General features: G+C 42.7%; 1 protein-coding gene across 1 annotated transcript in view; it reads left to right on the forward strand.

The window, feature by feature from the left end:
* LOC115122742 (transient receptor potential cation channel subfamily A member 1-like) overlaps window positions 1-20,479 on the forward strand; it is a 93,290-nt gene that overhangs the window by 47,791 nt on the left and 25,020 nt on the right. Inside the window, 2 exon segments of the mRNA XM_065006873.1 lie at window positions 11,597-11,766; window positions 17,676-17,840. Of these exon segments, the coding sequence (XP_064862945.1) occupies window positions 11,597-11,766; window positions 17,676-17,840 (335 nt within the window).

Consider the following 20,479-nt stretch of genomic DNA (forward strand, 5'->3'; position numbering starts at 1 on the left):
CATCACAATACTCAATAGTGACATCACAATACTCAATAGTGACATCACAATACCCCATAATGACATCACAATACCCCATAGTGACATCACAATACCCCATCATGACATCACAATACCCCATAGTGACATCACAATACCCCATAGTGACATCACAATACCCCATAGTGACATCACAATACCCCATAATGACATCACAATACCCCATAGTGACATCACAATACTCCATAGTGACATCACAATACCCCATAGTGACATCACAATACCCCATAGTGACATCACAATACCCCATAATGACATCACAATACCCCATAATGACATCACAATACCCCATAATGACATCACAATACCCCATAATGACATCACAATACCCCATAATGACATCACAATACCCCATAATGACATCACAATACCCCATAATGACAAAGCAATACCCCATAATGACATCACAATACCCCATAATGACATCACAATACCCCATAATGACATCACAATAGCCCATAATGACATCACAAAAGCCCATAATGACATCACAATACCCCATAATGACATCACAATACCCCATAATGACATCACAATACCCCATAATGACATCACAATACCCCATAATGACATCACAATACCCCATAATGACAAAGCAATACCCCATAATGACATCACAATACCCCATAATGACATCACAATACCCCATAATGACATCACAATACCCCATAATGACATCACAATACCCCATAATGACATCACAATACCCCAAATCCAGTGACATCACAATACCCCATAATGACATCACAATACCCCATAACAGATTACTTAACCATCTTCCCCCTAAATACACTCTGTTCCAACCAAGACTAGCTTTCTTGCCTTTTGCCTGTACCCTTATTTATTTTGCTCCTATGTGCACCCTGGCATCACTTACATCACAATACCCCATAATGACATCACAATACCCCATAATGACAAAGCAATACCCCATAATGACATCACAATACCCCTATAATGACATTTTACCCCACCTCCCTTTTAATGACATCACAATATGTTCCTCTGTGCATAATGACATCACAATTACCCTTCTGTAATAAATGACATCACAACTGCTTTACCCCATAATGACAAAAATCAGAAATTTTAACAATACCATTTTCAGACAAGATAACTGCTGACATCACAAAGATAGCCTGCAGAGTTCTGTCCTACTATAATGACATCACAATACTCCATAATGACATCACAATACCCCATAATGACATCACAATACCCCATAATGACATCACAATACCCCATAATGACATCACAATACCCCATAATGACATCACTATACCCCATAATGACATCACAATACCCCATAATGACATCACAATACCCCATAATGACATCACAATACCCCATAATGACATCACAATACCCCATAATGACAAAGCAAAAACTTATTTTTATTTTTTTTATTAACAATTGTTTTAAAATATCACATTTATATCAGTATTCAGACCCTTTACTCAGTACTTTGTTGAAGCACCTTTGGCAATGATTACAGCCTCAAACTTTCCTGGGTATGACACCACCCTGACCAAGGCCCTTCTCTCATGACTGCTCAGTTTCACCAGGTGGCCAGCGCATGAAAGAGTCTTGGTTGTTCCAAACTTCTTCCATGTTCTTGAATGGCCCAGCCAGAATCCGGACTTGATGCCGATCAAACATCTCTGGAGAGAACTGAAAATAGCTGTGCAGCGACGTTCCCCGTCCAGCCTGACAAGAGCTTGAGAGGATCTTAAGAAAAGGATTGAAGAAACTCCCCAAATACAGGTGTGCCAAGCTTGTAGCGTCAAACCCAGGAAGACTCGAGGCTGTAATCACTGCTAAAGGTGATTCAACAAAGTACTGAGTAAAGGGTCTGACCACTTATGTAAATGTGATATTTCCATCTCTTTTATTTATACATTTGCAGAAATTTCAAAAACCTGTTTTTGCTTTGTCATTATGGCACATTCTTCCATTGCAATACTACCATTCCAGTGTTTTACTTGCTATATTGTATTTACTTTGCCACCATGGCCTTTTTGCCTTTACCTCCCTTCTCACCTAATTTGCTCACATTGTATATAGACTTGTTTTTTTTTTTTTTTTTACTGTATTATTGACTGTATGTTTGTTTTACTCCATGTGTAACTCTGTGTCGTTGTATGTGTCGAACTGCTTTGCTTTATCTTGGCCAGGTCGCAATTGTAAATGAGAACTTGTTCTCAACTTGCTTACCTGGTTAAATAAAGGTGAAATAAAAATAAATAAAAATAAATAATGACATCACAATACCCCATAATGATATTGTGACATCACAATACCCCATAATGACATCACAATACCCCCATAATGACATCACAATACCCCATAATGACATCACAATACCCCATAATGACAAAGCAAAACTTATTTTTATTTTTTTTTTATTAACAATTGTTTTAAAATATCACATTTATATCAGTATTCAGACCCTTTACTCAGTACTTTGTTGCACCTTTGGCAATGATTACAGCCTCAAACTTTCCTGGGTATGACACCACCTGACCAAGGCCCTTCTCTCATGACTGCTCAGTTTCACCAGGTGGCCAGCGCATGAAAGAAGGTTGTTCCAAACTTCTTCCATGTTCTTGAATGGCCCAGCCAGGCTTGATGCCAGATCAAACATCTCTGGAGAGAAGAAAATAGCTGTGCAGCGACTTCCCGTCCAGCCTCTCACTTGTGGTCAAACCCAGGACTGAGGCTGTAATCACTGCTAAAGGTGATTCAACAAAGTACTGAGTAAAGGGTCTGACCACTTATGTAAATGTGATATTTCCATCTCTTTTATTTATACATTTGCAGAAATTTCAAAAACCTGTTTTTGCTTTGTCATTATGGGATATTGTGTGTAGATTGATGAGGAAAACAAATATTTTAATCCATTTTAGAATAAGGCTGTAATGTAACAAAATGTGGAAAAAGTCAAGTGGTATGAATACATTTCAAAAGCCGAAAATCGTTAATTTCCTACATTTAATTTCCTATTTGACTTTTTGTCATTCTGTCACTGAATGAACCCCCTTTAACCATCTCATTCAGCTCAGCGGAAGTGGTTGTTATGTTATGGCCCTGTGCTATTGTTTTGTTGTAGTGGCAGTGGGTTGAGGGGGGGGGTCTGTGCTGTGAAATTATAGCACAGTAGGATACATTGTGCTCTAGCCTATCATGATGTATCCTATCATGATATAGACCTATCATGATGTATCCTTTCTTGATATAGACCTATCATGATGTATCCTTTCTTGATATAGACCTATCATGATGTATCCTATCATGATATAGACCTATCCTGATGTATCCTATCATGACGTAGCCTGTCATGACGTAGCCTGTCATGATGTAGCCTGTCATGATGTAGCCTGTCATGATGTAGCCTGTCTTAACATAAAATTCACCATGAATTTCATCATCATAAGAAAACTGTCTTGGCCTTCAAGCCTCGCTGCTCTTCACGTTTGTTTCGTGGTGAACCATATACTTTCCATATTTCTTCATAACAAACAAAAAACAGAATATTTCTCCGTTGCGGACGTGTTGTATCACTGAGGAAACTAAGATTCACATTTACTTTCTGTTATGCCGATTTCAAAAACAACTTGGAACTCGGGAAAAACAGTACTTTTCTCAAATTTACCTTTCAGATTTTATTCATATAAATATAAACTATGCATGGGTGCATCAATCGACTGTATTAACTTTTTTGAACATAATATTTCCGCCATAATTTCCTATGACAAAAAAAAACAGCTTCTGGATTTCTATTTCCACGAGTCGGCAGCAGTGGATGTACTATTCATTACAGACCAGGCCCTAATCCCCACGACTCAAAAGAGGAAGAGACAGTGGATGTACTATTCATTACAGACCAGGCCCTAATCCCCACGACTCAAAAGAGGAAGAGACAGTGGATGTACTATTCATTACGGACCAGGCCCTAATCCCCACGACTCAAAAGAGGAAGAGACAGTGGATGTACTATTCATTACAGACCAGGCCCTAATCCCCACGACTCAAAAGAGGAAGAGACAGTGGATGTACTATTCATTACAGACCAGGCCCTAATCCCCACGACTCAAAAGAGGAAGAGACAGTGGATGTACTATTCATTACAGACCAGGCCCTAATCCCCACGACTCAAAAGAGGAAGAGACAGTGGATGTACTATTCATTACAGACCAGGTCCCCACGACTCAAAAGAGGAAGAGACAGTGGATGTACTATTCATTACAGACCAGGCCCTAATCCCCACGACTCAAAAGAGGAAGAGACAGTGGATGCACTATTCATTACAGACCAGGTCCCCACGACTCAAAAGAGGAAGAGACAGTGGATGCACTATTCATTACAGACCAGGTCCCCACGACTCAAAAGAGGAAGAGACGGTGCAAGAGAGGCCATCGAGCTTCCTGACGTGACTAGTCTGCGACTAAATAAACCGACTCTACACTCCATTCTATTGGCAAACGTACAATCACAAAGTTTGAGCCTATCCCATCAACGGGATCTGAAGAACTGTAATATCCTGGGTTTCTCAGAGTTGTTGCTGAACAAGGACGTGGAGAATATACATCTAGCTGGTTTTTCTAGTCATCGTCAAGACCGAAGAGCAGGTGTAGGTTAAGGGTAAGGTTAAGGTTAAGGTTAAGGGTAAAGTTGAAGTTAAGGTTAAGGTTAAGGGGGAGGTATGTGTCTGTTTTTATTTAAACTTTTATTTAACCTTTATTTATTAACTAGGCAAGTCAGTTAAGAACAAATTCTTATTTTCTATGAAGGCCTACGAACAACTGCCTCTGCTGCTTTGTTCAGGGGCAGAACCACAGCTTTTTACCTTGTCAGCTCGGGGATTGGTAACAACAGCTGGTGAGCGATCTCTAATGTTAAGGAAGTCTCAAGGTTTTGCTAGCTTGAGTTAGATTACCTCAAGATGCTGGCTCTAAGAAAACACTCAACGAGCTGTATCAGGCCATAAGCAAACAAGAAAATGTGCTCCTAGTGACTGATTTTAATGCAGGGAAACTGGAATCAGCATCAGCAATTTTACGAGCATGTCACCTGTGCAACCAGAGGGGAATAAACTCTTGAGTACCTTTACTCCACACACAGAAATACATACAAAGCTCTCCCTCGCCCTCCATTTGCCCAATCTAACCATAAATCTATCCTCCCAATTCCTGCTTACAAGCAAAAACTCAAAACAGGAAGTACAAGTGGTCCGATGAACTACAGGATTGTTTCGAAGGCACCGGAATTCATCCGATAACATCGTGGAGTTTACCACATCAGTTACTGGCTTTACTGTACGTACATATCACAACCAGAAGCCATGGATTACAGGCAACATCCACACTGAGCTAAAGGGCTAGAGCTGCCTCTTTCAAGGAGCAGGACACTACTCCAGACTCTTATACGAAATCCCGCTACGACCTCCGACGAGCCATCAAACTGTCAAAACGTCAATACAGGACTAAGATCAAATACTGCTACACAGGCTCTGACACTCGTCGGATGTGGCAGGGCTAGCAAACTATCACAAATTACAAAGGGAATTCCAGCTGCGAGTTGCCCCGGCAAGCAGCACTGAACCATGCATGAGAGCACCAGCTGTTCCGAACGACTGTGTGAACTCACACTCCGTAGCCAATCTGAGTAAGACCTTTAAACAGGTTAACATTCACAAGGCCTCAGGGCTAGACGGTTTATCAGGATGCATACTCAGAGAATGCACTGACCAGCTGGCCTCTCCCTGAGCCAGTCTGTAATATTATACTCAGAGCATGCTCTAACCAACTGGCAAGTGTCTTCATTGACATTTTCAAACTCTCCCTGACCCAGTCTGTAATATCTACATGTTTCAAGCAGACCATAATAGTCCCTGTGTCAAAGAACACCAAAGAACGCCAACATAACCTATCTAAATGACTCACATCTGTTTCCATGAAATGCTTTGAAATGCTGGTCATGGCTCACATCAACACCATTATCCCAGACACCCTGGACCCACTCCTATTCATACAGCTCCAACAGATCCACAGATGAAGCAATCTCTATTACTGTACACTCCATACTGACTTCTCTACCACCTGGGAAAGAGGACGTGTGAATGCTGTTTATTGACTATAGCTCAACGTTCAACACCATAGTGCCTTCCAAGCTCATCACTAAACTCAGGACCCTGGGACTGAACACCTCCCTCTTCAACTGGATCCTGGACTTCCTAACCGGCCGCCGGAGGTAGTGAGGGTTGGCAACAATACGTCCCCCACGCTGACCCTCAACATTGGCACCCCTCAGGGGTGTGTGTTTAGTCCCCTCCTGTACTCCCTGTTCACCTACAACTGCTTGGCAGCACATTACTCCAACACCATCATTAAGTTTGCTGACGACAAAACATGGTTGGACTCATCACCGATGACGATGAGACAGCCTATAGGGAGGTGAGTGACTTAGCAGTGTGGTGCCAGGACAACAACCTCTCCCTCAACATCGGCAAGACAAAAGAGTTGATTGTGGACTACAGGAAACTGAGGGCCGAGCACGCATCCATACACATTGACTGGGATGCAGTAGAGCGGGTCGAGACTTTCAAATTCCTTGGTGTCCACATCACTAACGATTTATCATGGATCTCACACACACCAACACTATCATGAAGAGGCATGATAACACCTCTTCCTTCCAGGAGTCTTAAAAGATTTGGCCAGAACCCTGAACAGCTTCTATCCCCAAGACATGACTGTTGAACAAGACTGCTAAATAGTTAGTCAAATAGTTCAACAATAGCTACCCAGACTATCTGCATTGTATATATTATAGTTAACCAATAGCTACCCAGACTATCTGCATTGACCCTTTTTTGCACTAACTCCTTTGACTCATCACATACACTGCTGTTAGCTGTTTATTATTTATCCTGTTGCCTAGTCACTTTATGCCTACCTATATTGTACACAGTTACCTTAATTACCTCGTACGCTGCTCATTGACTTGGTACTGGTACTCGGTACTGGTACCCCGTCTACATAGCCAAGTTATCGCTAGTTATTGTTTATTTATTCCTCTTGTTAATATCTTTCTATTAGTTTTCTCTTTTTACTTCTCTCTGTATCGTTGGGTCCGTAATTAAATCATTTCACTGTTAGTCTACACCTGTTGTTTACCAAGCATTTCACTGTTAGTCTACACCTGTTGTTTACCAAGCATTTCACTGTTAGTCTACACCTGTTGTTGTTAGTCTACACCTGTTGTTTACCAAGCATTTCACTGTTAGTCTACACCTGTTGTTGTTAGTCTACACCTGTTGTTGTTAGTCTACACCTGTTAGTCTACACCTGTTGTTTACCAAGCATTTCACTGTTAGTCTACACCTGTTGTTTACCAAGCATTACACTGTTAGTCTACACCTGTTGTTTACCAAGCATTTCACTGTTAGTCTACACCTGTTGTTGTTAGTCTACACCTGTTGTTTACAAAGCATTGCACTGTTAGTCTACACCTGTTGTTGTTAGTCTACACCTGTTGTTGTTAGTCTACACCTGTTGTTTACAAAGCATTTCACTGTTAGTCTACACCTGTTGTTTACAAAGCATTTCCCTGTTAGTCTACACCTGTTGTTTACCAAGCATTACACTGTTAGTCTACACCTGTTGTTTACCAAGCATTACACTGTTAGTCTTCACCTGTTGTTTACCAAGCATTACACTGTTAGTCTACACCTGTTGTTGTTAGTCTACACCTGTTGTTTACCAAGCATTACACTGTTAGTCTACACCTGTTGTTTACCAAGCATTACACTGTTAGTCCACACCTGTTGTTGTTAGTCTACACCTGTTGTTTACCAAGCATTTCACTGTTAGTCTACACCTGTTGTTTACCAAGCATTTCACGGTTAGTCTACACCTGTTGTTGTTAGTCTACACCTGTTGTTTACCAAGCATTACACTGTTAGTCTACACCTGTTGTTGTTAGTCTCCACCTGTTGTTGTTAGTCTACACCTGTTGTTGTTAGTCTACACCTGTTGTTTACCAAGCATTACACTGTTAGTCTACACCTGTTGTTTACCAAGCATTTCACTGTTAGTCTACACCTGTTGTTGTTAGTCTACACCTGTTGTTTACCAAGCATTACACTGTTAGTCTACACCTGTTGTTTACCAAGCATTTCACTGTTAGTCTACACCTGTTGTTTACCAAGCATTTCACTGTTAGTCTACACCTGTTGTTGTTAGTCTACACCTGTTGTTTACCAAGCATTACACTGTTAGTCTACACCTGTTGTTTACCAAGCATTTCACTGTTAGTCTACACCTGTTGTTGTTAGTCTACACCTGTTGTTTACCAAGCATTTCACTGTTAGTCTACACCTGTTGTTGTTAGTCTACACCTGTTGTTTACCAAGCATTTCACTGTTAGTCTACACCTGTTGTTGTTAGTCTACACCTGTTGTTTACCAAGCATTACACTGTTAGTCTACACCTGTTGTTGTTAGTCTCCACCTGTTGTTGTTAGTCTACACCTGTTGTTTACCAAGCATTACACTGTTAGTCTACACCTGTTGTTTACCAAGCATTTCACTGTTAGTCTACACCTGTTGTTGTTAGTCTACACCTGTTGTTTACAAAGCATTACACTGTTAGTCTACACCTGTTAGTCTACACCTGTTGTTTACCAAGCATTACACTGTTAGTCTACACCTGTTGTTTACCAAGCATTTCACTGTTAGTCTACACCTGTTGTTGTTAGTCTACACCTGTTGTTTACCAAGCATTTCACTGTTAGTCTACACCTGTTGTTGTTAGTCTACACCTGTTGTTTACCAAGCATTTCACTGTTAGTCTACACCTGTTGTTTACCAAGCATTTCACTGTTAGTCTACACCTGTTGTTGTTAGTCTACACCTGTTGTTTACCAAGCATTTCACTGTTAGTCTACACCTGCTGTTGTTAGTCTACACCTGTTGTTTACCAAGCATTACACTGTTAGTCCACACCTGTTGTTGTTAGTCCACACCTGTTGTTGTTAGTCTACACCTGTTGTTTACCAAGCATTACACTGTTAGTCTACACCTGTTGTTTACAAAGCATTTCACTGTTAGTCTACACCTGTTGTTGTTGGTCTACACCTGTTGTTGTTAGTCTACACCTGTTGTTGTTAGTCTACACCTGTTGTTTACAAAGCATTTCACTGTTAGTCTACACCTGTTGTTGTTAGTCTACACCTGTTGTTGTTAGTCTACACCTGTTGTTGTTAGTCTACACCTGTTGTTGTTAGTCTACACCTGTTGTTTACCAAGCATTACACTGTTAGTCTACACCTGTTGTTTACCAAGCATTTCACTGTTAGTCTACACCTGTTGTTTACCAAGCATTACACTGTTAGTCTACACCTGTTGTTTACCAAGCATTTCCCTGTTAGTCTACACCTGTTGTTTACCAAGCATTTCACTGTTAGTCTACACCTGTTGTTGTTAGTCTACACCTGTTGTTTACCAAGCATTACACTGTTAGTCTACACCTGTTGTTGTTAGTCTACACCTGTTGTTTACCAAGCATTTCACTGTTAGTCCACACCTGTTGTTTACAAAGCATTTCACTGTTAGTCTACACCTGTTGTTGTTGGTCTACACCTGTTGTTGTTAGTCTACACCTGTTGTTGTTAGTCTACACCTGTTGTTTACAAAGCATTTCACTGTTAGTCTACACCTTTTGTTGTTAGTCTACACCTGTTGTTGTTAGTCTACACCTGTTGTTGTTAGTCTACACCTGTTGTTGTTAGTCTACACCTGTTGTTTACCAAGCATTACACTGTTAGTCTACACCTGTTGTTTACCAAGCATTTCACTGTTAGTCTACACCTGTTGTTTACCAAGCATTACACTGTTAGTCTACACCTGTTGTTTACCAAGCATTTCCCTGTTAGTCTACACCTGTTGTTTACCAAGCATTTCACTGTTAGTCTACACCTGTTGTTGTTAGTCTACACCTGTTGTTTACCAAGCATTACACTGTTAGTCTACACCTGTTGTTGTTAGTCTACACCTGTTGTTTACCAAGCATTTCACTGTTAGTCTACACCTGTTGTTTACCAAGCATTACACTGTTAGTCTACACCTGTTGTTTACCAAGCATTTCACTGTTAGTCTACACCTGTTGTTGTTAGTCTACACCTGTTGTTTACCAAGCATTTCACTGTTAGTCTACACCTGTTGTTTACCAAGCATTTCACTGTTAGTCTACACCTGTTGTTTACCAAGCATTACACTGTTAGTCTACACCTGTTGTTTAAAAAGCATTTCACTGTTAGTCTACACCTGTTGTTGTTAGTCTACACCTGTTGTTTACCAAGCATTACACTGTTAGTCCACACCTGTTGTTGTTAGTCCACACCTGTTGTTGTTAGTCTACACCTGTTGTTTACCAAGCATTACACTGTTAGTCTACACCTGTTGTTTACCAAGCATTTCACTGTTAGTCTACACCTGTTGTTGTTAGTCTACACCTGTTGTTTACCAAGCATTTCCCTGTTAGTCTACACCTGTTGTTTACCAAGCATTACACTGTTAGTCTACACCTGTTGTTGTTAGTCTACACCTGTTGTTGTTAGTCTACACCTGTTGTTGTTAGTCTACACCTGTTGTTGTTAGTCTACACCTGTTGTTTACCAAGCATTACACTGTTAGTCTACACCTGTTGTTGTTAGTCTACACCTGTTGTTGTTAGTCTACACCTGTTGTTTACCAAGCATTTCACTGTTAGTCTACACCTGTTGTTGTTAGTCTACACCTGTAGTTGTTAGTCTACACCTGTTGTTTACCAAGCATTTCACTGTTAGTCTACACCTGTTGTTGTTAGTCTACACCTGTTGTTTACCAAGCAAGTCACGGATAACATTTAATTTAATTTCGACACTGCATAATTTCACTGAGGTCATGGTAAGGGTTGGGAAGGAAGGTTACGTAAAAGCGACTCGTTTTTCGTAGTTAGGGATAGGCATCAACATTAAAGGTGGGATAGCGTATCGCTTTCTGCCATTCATTTTCTTCCAGCTAACAATCTCTACCTCTACAAACCCGTATGAGTCTGTTCCTAGAGTCCAGTAGGGTGGATCCCAAATGGCACACTAGTCTCTTTATAGTGCACTACTTTAGACCCGATCTGGTAAAAAGAAGTGCACTCTAAAGGGAATAGGGTGCCATTTGGCTATAGGCCCTGGTTAAAAGAAGTGCACTATAAAGGGAATAGGGTGCCATTTGGCTATAGGCCCTGGTTAAAAGTAGTGCACTATAAAGGGAATAGGGTGCTGTTTGGGAGGAGCACCAAGGCTGGCTGTTGAACTTTATTACCATCGCTCTGTGTCAAATTATATTTTATTTAAACCATTTAAAGCTTTGCCAAGCGTCTAAGTGATCTACTGTAACCTCTAAAACGGTGAAGCACAGATAATAGACTTCAGCAGACCATTTGGATGGCAGCATCTGTCTACCTGCTCTTGGGAAGTCAGGGATCAAGTGTTTATGTGTGTGTGTGTCCTGCCTCCTTAACAGCACAGCAGTGTGAAGGATCTGTTGAGTAACGAGGACAACGAGGGCTGTACTCCTCTCCACTACGCCTGCAGACTGGGCATCCACGAATCTGTCAAGAACATCCTGGTTCTACAGGTCTCTCTGGACCGCAAGTCCAAGGACAAGAAGTCTGCCCTGCACTTCGCTGCCCAGTGAGTGGTGTTATTAATAGGGTAACATGCTAGGCTAATCTTCACTGTCCAGTCAGTGGTGTTTTTAATAGGGTAACATGCTAGGCTAATCTTCACTGCCCAATCAGTGGTGTTTTTAATAGGGTAACATGCTAGGCTAATCTTCACTGCCCAATCAGTGGTGTTTTTAATAGGGTAACATGCTAGGCTAATCTTCACTGCCCAATCAGTGGTGTTTTTAATAGGGTAACATGCTAGGCTAATCTTCACTGCCCAATCAGTGGTGTTTTTAATTAAACATGCCCAATCAGTGGTGTTTTTAATAGGGTAGGCTAATCTTCACTGCCCAATCAGTGGTGTTTTTAATAGGTAACATGCTAGGCTAATCTTCACTGCCCAATCAGTGGTGTTTTTAATAGGGTAACATGCTAGGCTAATCTTCACTGCCCAATCAGTGGTGTTTTTAATAGGGTAACATGCTAGGCTAATCTTCACTGCCCAATCAGTGGTGTTTTTAATAGGGTAACATGCTAGGCTAATCTTCACTGCCCAATCAGTGGTGTTTTTAATAGGGTAACATGCTAGGCTAATCTTCACTGCCCAATCAGTGGTGTTTTTAATAGGGTAACATGCTAGGCTAATCTTCACTGCCCAATCAGTGGTGTTTTTAATAGGGTAATCTTCATGCCCAATCAGTGGTGTTTTTAATAGGGTAGGCTAATCTTCACTGCCCAATCAGTGGTGTTTTTAATAGGGTAACATGCTAGGCTAATCTTCACTGCCCAATCAGTGGTGTTTTTAATAGGTAACATGCTAGGCTAATCTTCACTGCCCAATCAGTGGTGTTTTTAATAGGGTAACATGCTAGGCTAATCTTCACTGCCCAATCAGTGGTGTTTTTAATAGGGTAACATGGGTAATCTTCACTGCCCAATCTAGGCCCAATCAGTGGTGTTTTTAAGGGTAACTTAGGCTAATCTTCACTGCCCAATCAGTGGTGTTATTAATAGGGTAACATGCTAGGCTAATCTTCACTGCCCAATCAGTGGTGTTATTAATAGGGTAACATGCTAGGCTAATCTTCACTGCCCAATCAGTGGTGTTATTAATAGGGTAACATGCTAGGCTAATCTATATTTAGCTGATGCTCTTATCTGCTTCTCCACAGCAACTGGTTTCAGCCAAACATTACATTTACATTTAAGTCATTTAGCAGACGCTCTTATCCAGAGCGACTTACAAATTGGTGCTTTCACCTTATGACATCCAGTGGAACAGCCACTTTACAATAGTGCATCTAGGTCTTTTAAGGGGGGAGAAGGATTACTTTATCCTATCCTAGGTATTCCTTAAAGAGGTGGGGTTTCAGGTGTCTCCGGAAGGTGGTGATTGACTCCGCTGTCCTGGCGTCGTGAGGGAGTTTGTTCCACCATTGGGGGGCCAGAGCAGCGAACAGTTTTGACTGGGCTGAGCGGGAACTGTACTTCCTCAGTGGTAGGGAGGCGAGCAGGCCAGAGGTGGATGAACGCAGTGCCCTTGTTTGGGTGTAGGGCCTGATCAGAGCCTGGAGGTACTGAGGTGCCGTTCCCCTCACAGCTCCGTAGGCAAGCACCATGGTCTTGTAGCGGATGCGAGCTTCAACTGGAAGCCAGTGGAGAGAGCGGAGAGGCAGGGTGACGTGAGAGAACTTGGGAAGGTTGAACACCAGACGGGCTGCGGCATTCTGGATGAGTTGTAGGGGTTTAATGGCACAGGCAGGGAGCCCAGCCAACAGCGAGTTGCAGTAATCCAGACGGGAGATGACAAGTGCCTGGATTAGGACCTGCGCCGCTTCCTGTGTGAGGCAGGGTCGTACTCTGCGGATGTTGTAGAGCATGAACCTACAGGAACGGGCCACCGCCTTGATGTTATTTGAGAACGACAGGGTGTTGTCCAGGATCACGCCGAGGTTCTTAGCGCTCTGGGACGAGGACACAATGGAGTTGTCAACCGTGATGACGAGATCATGGAACGGGCAGTCCTTCCCCGGGAGGAAGAGCAGCTCCGTCTTGCCGAGGTTCAGCTTGAGGTGATGATCCGTCATCCACACTGATATGTCTGCCAGACATGCAGAGATGCGATTCGCCACCTGGTCGTCAGAAGGGGGAAAGGAGAAGATTAATTGTGTGTCGTCTGCATAGCAATGATAGGAGAGACCATGTGAGGTTATGACAGAGCCAAGTGACTTGGTGTATAGCGAGAATAGGAGAGGGCCTAGAACAGAGCCCTGGGGGACACCAGTGGTGAGAGCACGTGGTGAGGAGACGGATTCTCGCCACGCCACCTGGTAGGAGCGACCTGTCAGGTAGGACGCAATCCAAGCGTGGGCCGCGCCGGAGATGCCCAACTCGGAGAGGGTGGAGAGGAGGATCTGATGGTTCACAGTATCGAAGGCAGCCGATAGGTCTAGAAGGATGAGAGCAGAGGAGAGAGAGTTAGCTTTAGCAGTGCGGAGCGCCTCAGTGATACAGAGAAGAGCAGTCTCAGTTGAATGACTAGTCTTGAAACCTGACTGATTTGGATCAAGAAGGTCATTCTGAGAGAGATAGCGGGAGAGCTGGCCAAGGACGGCACGTTCAAGAGTTTTGGAGAGAAAAGAAAGAAGGGATACTGGTCTGTAGTTGTTGACATCGGAGGGATCGAGTGTAGGTTTTTTCAGAAGGGGTGCAACTCTCGCTCTCTTGAAGACGGGAGGGACGTAGCCAGCGGTCAGGGATGAGTTGATGAGCGAGGTGAGGTAAGGGAGAAGGTCACCGGAGATGGTCTGGAGAAGAGAGGAGGGGATAGGGTCAAGTGGGCAGGTTGTTGGGCGGCCGGCCGTCACAAGACGCGAGATGTCATCTGAGAGAGAGGGGAGAAAGAGGTCAGAGCACAGGGTAGGGCAGTGTGAGCAGAACCAGCGGTGTCGTTTGACTTAGCAAACGAGGATCGGATGTCGTCGACCTTCTTTTCAAAATGGTTGACGAAGTCATCTGCAGAGAGGGAGGAGGGGGGGGGAGGGGGAGGAGGATTCAAGAGGGAGGAGAAGGTGGCAAAGAGCTTCCTAGGGTTAGAGGCAGATGCTTGGAATTTAGAGTGGTAGAAAGTGGCTTTAGCAGCAGAGACAGAGGAGGAAAATGTAGAGAGGAGGGAGTGAAAGGATGCCAGGTCCGCAGGGAGGCGAGTTTTCCTCCATTTCCGCTCGGCTGCCCGGAGCCCTGTCTTTAATAGCCACTGTTATTTACAAACAAATGTCTGCGCAGGGAGTCTATTAAACTTTTGGTACACTATCCAAATCTATCATTTCAGATTGTCTTTAGTGGCTAATATTTGCCTAATCTCCTATCAAATTGATCTAAAAGAATGGAAGAAGAGATCGTAAATCCCACTACAGGCTTCCACTCTATCGCTCTCATCTATTCTGTGTTTCCAGATCAGCACAGGTGAAGGGTACAAGGAGAGCAGGCCACTATGGATCACGGATAACCATAGAGCTTTGTAGCTTTGTATGTTCCTGATAGGGTGAAACGAGGGGACATTAGCCAATAGTCATTGTTATGTAATGGAATGCTCCTGATAGGGTGAAATGAGGGGGCATTAGCCAATAGTCATTGTTATGTAATGGTACGTTCCTGATAGGTTGAAATGAGGGGACATTAGCCAATAGTCATTGTTATGTAATGGTACGTTCCTGATAGGGTGAAACGAGGGGACATTAGCCAATAGTCATTGTTATGTAATGGTACGTTCCTGATAGGGTGAAATGAGGGGACATTAGCCAATAGTCATTGTTATGTAATGGTACGTTCCTGATAGGGTGAAATGAGGGGACATTAGCCAATAGTCATTGTTATGTAATGGTACGTTCCTGATAGGGTGAAATGAGGGGACATTAGCCAATAGTCATTGTTATGTAATGGGATGCTCCTGATAGGGTGAACTGAGGGGACATTAGCCAATAGTCATTGTTATGTAATGGTACGTTCCTGATAGGGTGAAATGAGGGGTCATTAGCCAATAGTCATTGTTATGTAATGGTACGTTCCTGATAGGGTGAAATGAGGGGACATTAGCCAATAGTCATTGTTTGATGATGTATTGTGTGTTCGATAATGTGCAACATGTGCCATTCAGTGATACCTTAGCCTAAAGCCCTAAAGAGCATCACTTATACAGAACGATAAACCACAGGGTCAAATGGTCTTCATCCTCCAATCCAACTGCTTCCTATAGGTGGCATTGTAGGTATAGTAACATACTGTACCTGTTGTTGAAGTTGGTGCAGTAGCTATATTAACAGGTATAACAGGTATATTTTACCTGGTATTGTAGGTATAGTAACATACTGTACCTGTTGTTGAAGTTGGTGCAGTAGCTATATTAACAGGTATAACAGGTACATTTACCTGGTATTGTAGGTATAGTAACAAACCTGTTGGTACAGAAGGCCTTTCACTCCTCTCCCTTCTCATCCTCGTTCTTCGCCTCATCTTTGCTCCATCCATTCCTCTTCCTCCTTTACCTCTTCCCCTCCTTCAGCTTCTTCTCTTCCTCCTCTTGTTACTCCCTTCCTCTTCCTCCTCTCACTACTCCAACAGGTATGGTCATATACAGACGTAAGATCTTACTATGATCACTCTGTTGCAGGAGAACTTTCCTGTAATGCAGGAAATGTAAAACTTGTAATGTATTTGCAGTTACAAAAGGCATCTGAAGTTTGTCATTTCCACATCAAAATTTCAGACTTGATTTTTCCTTACAAAAAAAATATATCAACACCTATAAAAAGGACCATAAATTACACCTTCCTAATATTGAGTTGCACACCCTTTTGCCCCCAGAACAGCCTCAATTCAGCAGGGAATGGAATCTACAAGGTGTCGAAAGCATTTCACAAGGATGCTGGCCCATGTTGACTCCAATGTTTCTCACAGTTGACAAGGTACAAATCTGTCGTTCTGCCCCTGAACAGGCAGTTAACCCACTGTTCCCAGGCCGTCATTGAAAATAAGAATTTGTTTTTAACTGAATTGCCTAGTTAAATAAAGTAAAAAAAAATTCAAAATAATAAAATAAAAAAGTTGGCTGGATGTCCTTTGGGTGGAGGACCATTCTTAATACACACAGGAAACTGTTGAGTGAAAAACCCAGCAGTGTTGCACCTACTACCATACCCGGTTGGTCGTACCAGAGTGGTGGGGGTGGAGTCAAGCGCAGAGAGCAGAGGATAATGGGGGAACCCGGACTTTATTTGCGGCTTCCGAAACAACAGGCGATAATCAAAAGTGTCCAACCCTAAACTGGGCACAAACAGACAGTGACCCCAGCACACAACAAACCTCGACTAACAGAAAACAACTAACCCACAAACCCAGGTGGGGGAAAAGGCTGCCTAAGTATGATTCTCAATCAGAGACAACGATAGACAGCTGCCTCTGATTGAGAACCACACCCGGCCAAACACAAATAAATAGAAAACATAGAAATAAAGAAACTAGAATGCACACCCTGGCCTAACCAAAATAGAGAATAAAAGACTCTATGGCCAGGCCATAACACACTTCAATATGTCGTCTTGCCCATTCACTCTCGGAATGGCACACATACACAATGCATGTCTCAATGCATGTCTTCTCCCCTTCAATTTACACTGATTGTAGTGGATTTAACAAGAGACATCAAAAATGGAATGTAGCTTTCACCTGGATTCACCTGGATTCACCTGCTCAGTCCATCTCATGGAATGAGCAGGTGTTCCTAATTCTTTGTCTACTCGGTGTATAATCCACATAATAAATTCACATTTCCTGATGCTGCAGGATTATTTTCTTGCTTGAGCAAACTGGCTCAAATTAAGATCCTACATCTGTGGTATTAACACCAGGTATTACGTTTAACCCTCCTCTCATCAGGTATGGTCGTGTCAACACCTGCCAGCGTCTGTTGGAGACCATCACAGACTCCCGTCTGCTGAACGAGGGGGACGAGAGAGGCCTGACCCCCCTACACCTGGCCTCTGGAGGGGGACACACCAAGGTGGTGGAGCTGCTGCTTCGTAAAGGAGCCCTCTTTCACTGGTATTAATGCACCATCTATACATTACTAGGTCTACTGTTCATAGTTATGAAGACAGTTGCTCTGTTTTTTTGGCACTGTACATTACTAGGTCCTGTTGCTGTCGCCGCTACTGATCCATCCTGGTGGAGATGGCAACTTCTCCCAGGGTCATGTTGGTGGTGGTCTTGTCTACTGTTCATAGTTATGAAGACAGTTGCTCTGTTTTTTTTGGCACTGATTATGCCTCTAAAGATTTGTGCAACAGATCCTCACTTCAATGTTAGGATTAGGGTCAACAACATTTCTGTAAAATGTCCCAAAAGTTCCTGCTATACCAGAAATCCCAGCTGGAATATCACCAGAAGTAGGAATAAGCAGGAAATCTGGGAATTCTTCAACCAGGATTTTTGGGAAACCTGTGAATTTTGGAAAAGTTATCACCCTGTAGAAATAGAAGGAGTAGAACTGGCGTCCCCCATTCGTGTCAATGATGGCATAATGGGTAGACTGGTAGACCTTGCAGTTACCAATGACTCCAAGCATGGCTGACTGCACACTTGGAGCGTGTCTGAGAGGGGGCGTTGCAAGAGAAGTGGGTGGATCAACAGTAATGGGTGGAACAACAGTGGGTGGATCAACAGTAATGGGTGGAACAACAGTGGGTGGATCAACAGTAATGGGTGGAACAACAATGGGTGGAACAACAGTGGGTGGATCAACAGTAATGGGTGGAACATAAATGGGTGGAACAACAGTGGGTGGATCAACAGTAATGGGTGGAACATAAATGGGTGGAACAAGAGTGGGTGGAACATCAATGGGTGGAACAACAGTGGGTGGAACATCAATGGGTGGAACAACAGTGGGTGGATCAACAGTAATGGGTGGAACATAAATGGGTGGAACAAGAGTGGGTGGAACATCAATGGGTGGAACAACAGTGGGTGGAACATCAATGGGTGGAACAACAGTGGGTGGAACATCAATGGGTGGATCAACAGTGATGGGTGGAACATCGGTACTCCATTCTTGGTTAGACTGGCCATAGTCAGGTACACAGCAGGTCAGCTTAATAGCAGGTTAAGAGAACTAACGTAGAAGGTTAGGAAAATGAATGTAGGAGGTCAGGATAATTAACGTAGAAGGTTAGTGTAATTAACGTAGAAGGTCAGGATAGTTAACGTAGAAGGTTAGGATAGTTAACGTAGAAGGTTAGGATAGTTAATGTAGAAGGTCTGGATAGTTAACGTAGAAGGTTAGGATAGTTAACGTAGAAGGTTAGGATAGTTAATGTAGAAGGTTAGGATAGTTAATGTAGAAGGTCGGGATAGTTAACATAGAAGGTCGGGATAGTTAATGTTAGAATAGTTAACATAGAAGGTCAGGATAGTTAACGTAGAAGGTTAGGATAGTTAACGTAGAGGATAGTTAACGTAGAAGGTTAGGATAGTTAACGTAGAAGGTCTGGATAGTTAATGTAGAAGGTCTGGATAGTTAATGTAGAAGGTTAGGATAATGAGGTTAAAGTTAGAGAAAGGGATAGGCTTAGCTAAAATTCCACAGTTGTCAGCCCAATCAGCCTCGCAAAACAGCAACAAATCGGTCCAATTAGCTGATCCGCTGTCCATATGCAAACTTCTGTTGACACGCCCACTTCCAGACATACTCGATGCAGTTACCCATACGTGCACAGAGAAGCAAAACATGAAGGTAAAGCAGGAAGTGTATCCATCAATCTGTGACTTGTTGAATCAACTCACATAACAAAAAATACATTCCATTGCATGAACCACATCAGTTAATTAACATAATTGGAACATAATTTGATCTACATTACAATGGAAATGACTGCATCACAATACCAGGCAGCCATTGGGTCCCATGAGTTTACCAGTCAAATTGCCAGGATCAGAGGATCCAAGCCCATTCCATTCATTATATTTCTGCAGTGGCAACTCTACATAGCAGGATGTGATATTGTGACAAAGTCCTGCTGTATTTGTCCCTAGTGCTGTCTGTCTGTCTGTCTGTCTGTCTGTCTGTCTGTCTGTCTGTCTGTCTGTCTGTCTGTCTGTCTGTCTGTCTGTCTGTCTGTCTGTCTGTCTGTCTCGCTCTATTCATTAGTGCAGTCTGTGTCATGAGAATTAGGTTCTCAATGTTCATCAACCAATTCGATTAAACTACTCAGTCTGCTAATCAGGATTTGTAAGATACTGATTGAAATTAAACAGACAGAGGCCCAGTCTTCAATACTCAAATGTTTATTCACGGCAACGTTCTGGTCTGTTGTACAAAATAATTCATTTTATACTGACTTCTCACGCACACACATTCACACAAACCTACGCACACACTTCCACACAAACATACGCACACACTTCCACACAAACATACGCGCACACATTTACACTAACATACGCACACACATTTACACTAACATTAGCACACAATGTCCTGCTACCCAACTGACAAAGATTAGGGGATTCCGTGAGACTTACTCCCCATCCTCCCTCAAGATAGGGAGACCCTGGGAAGTACTCTCAGTGACCCCAGCACCGAATCCAAGGTCGGCACCGACAGTTGTTTTTTAAGATGTTATTATAGACATATTGTACAGACTATGGTTGTACATAATTCTAATCAATTTCATACGATTATA

Source organism: Oncorhynchus nerka, linkage group LG22 (assembly GCF_034236695.1).
Source record: "Oncorhynchus nerka isolate Pitt River linkage group LG22, Oner_Uvic_2.0, whole genome shotgun sequence".
Lineage (NCBI taxonomy): Eukaryota > Metazoa > Chordata > Actinopteri > Salmoniformes > Salmonidae > Oncorhynchus > Oncorhynchus nerka.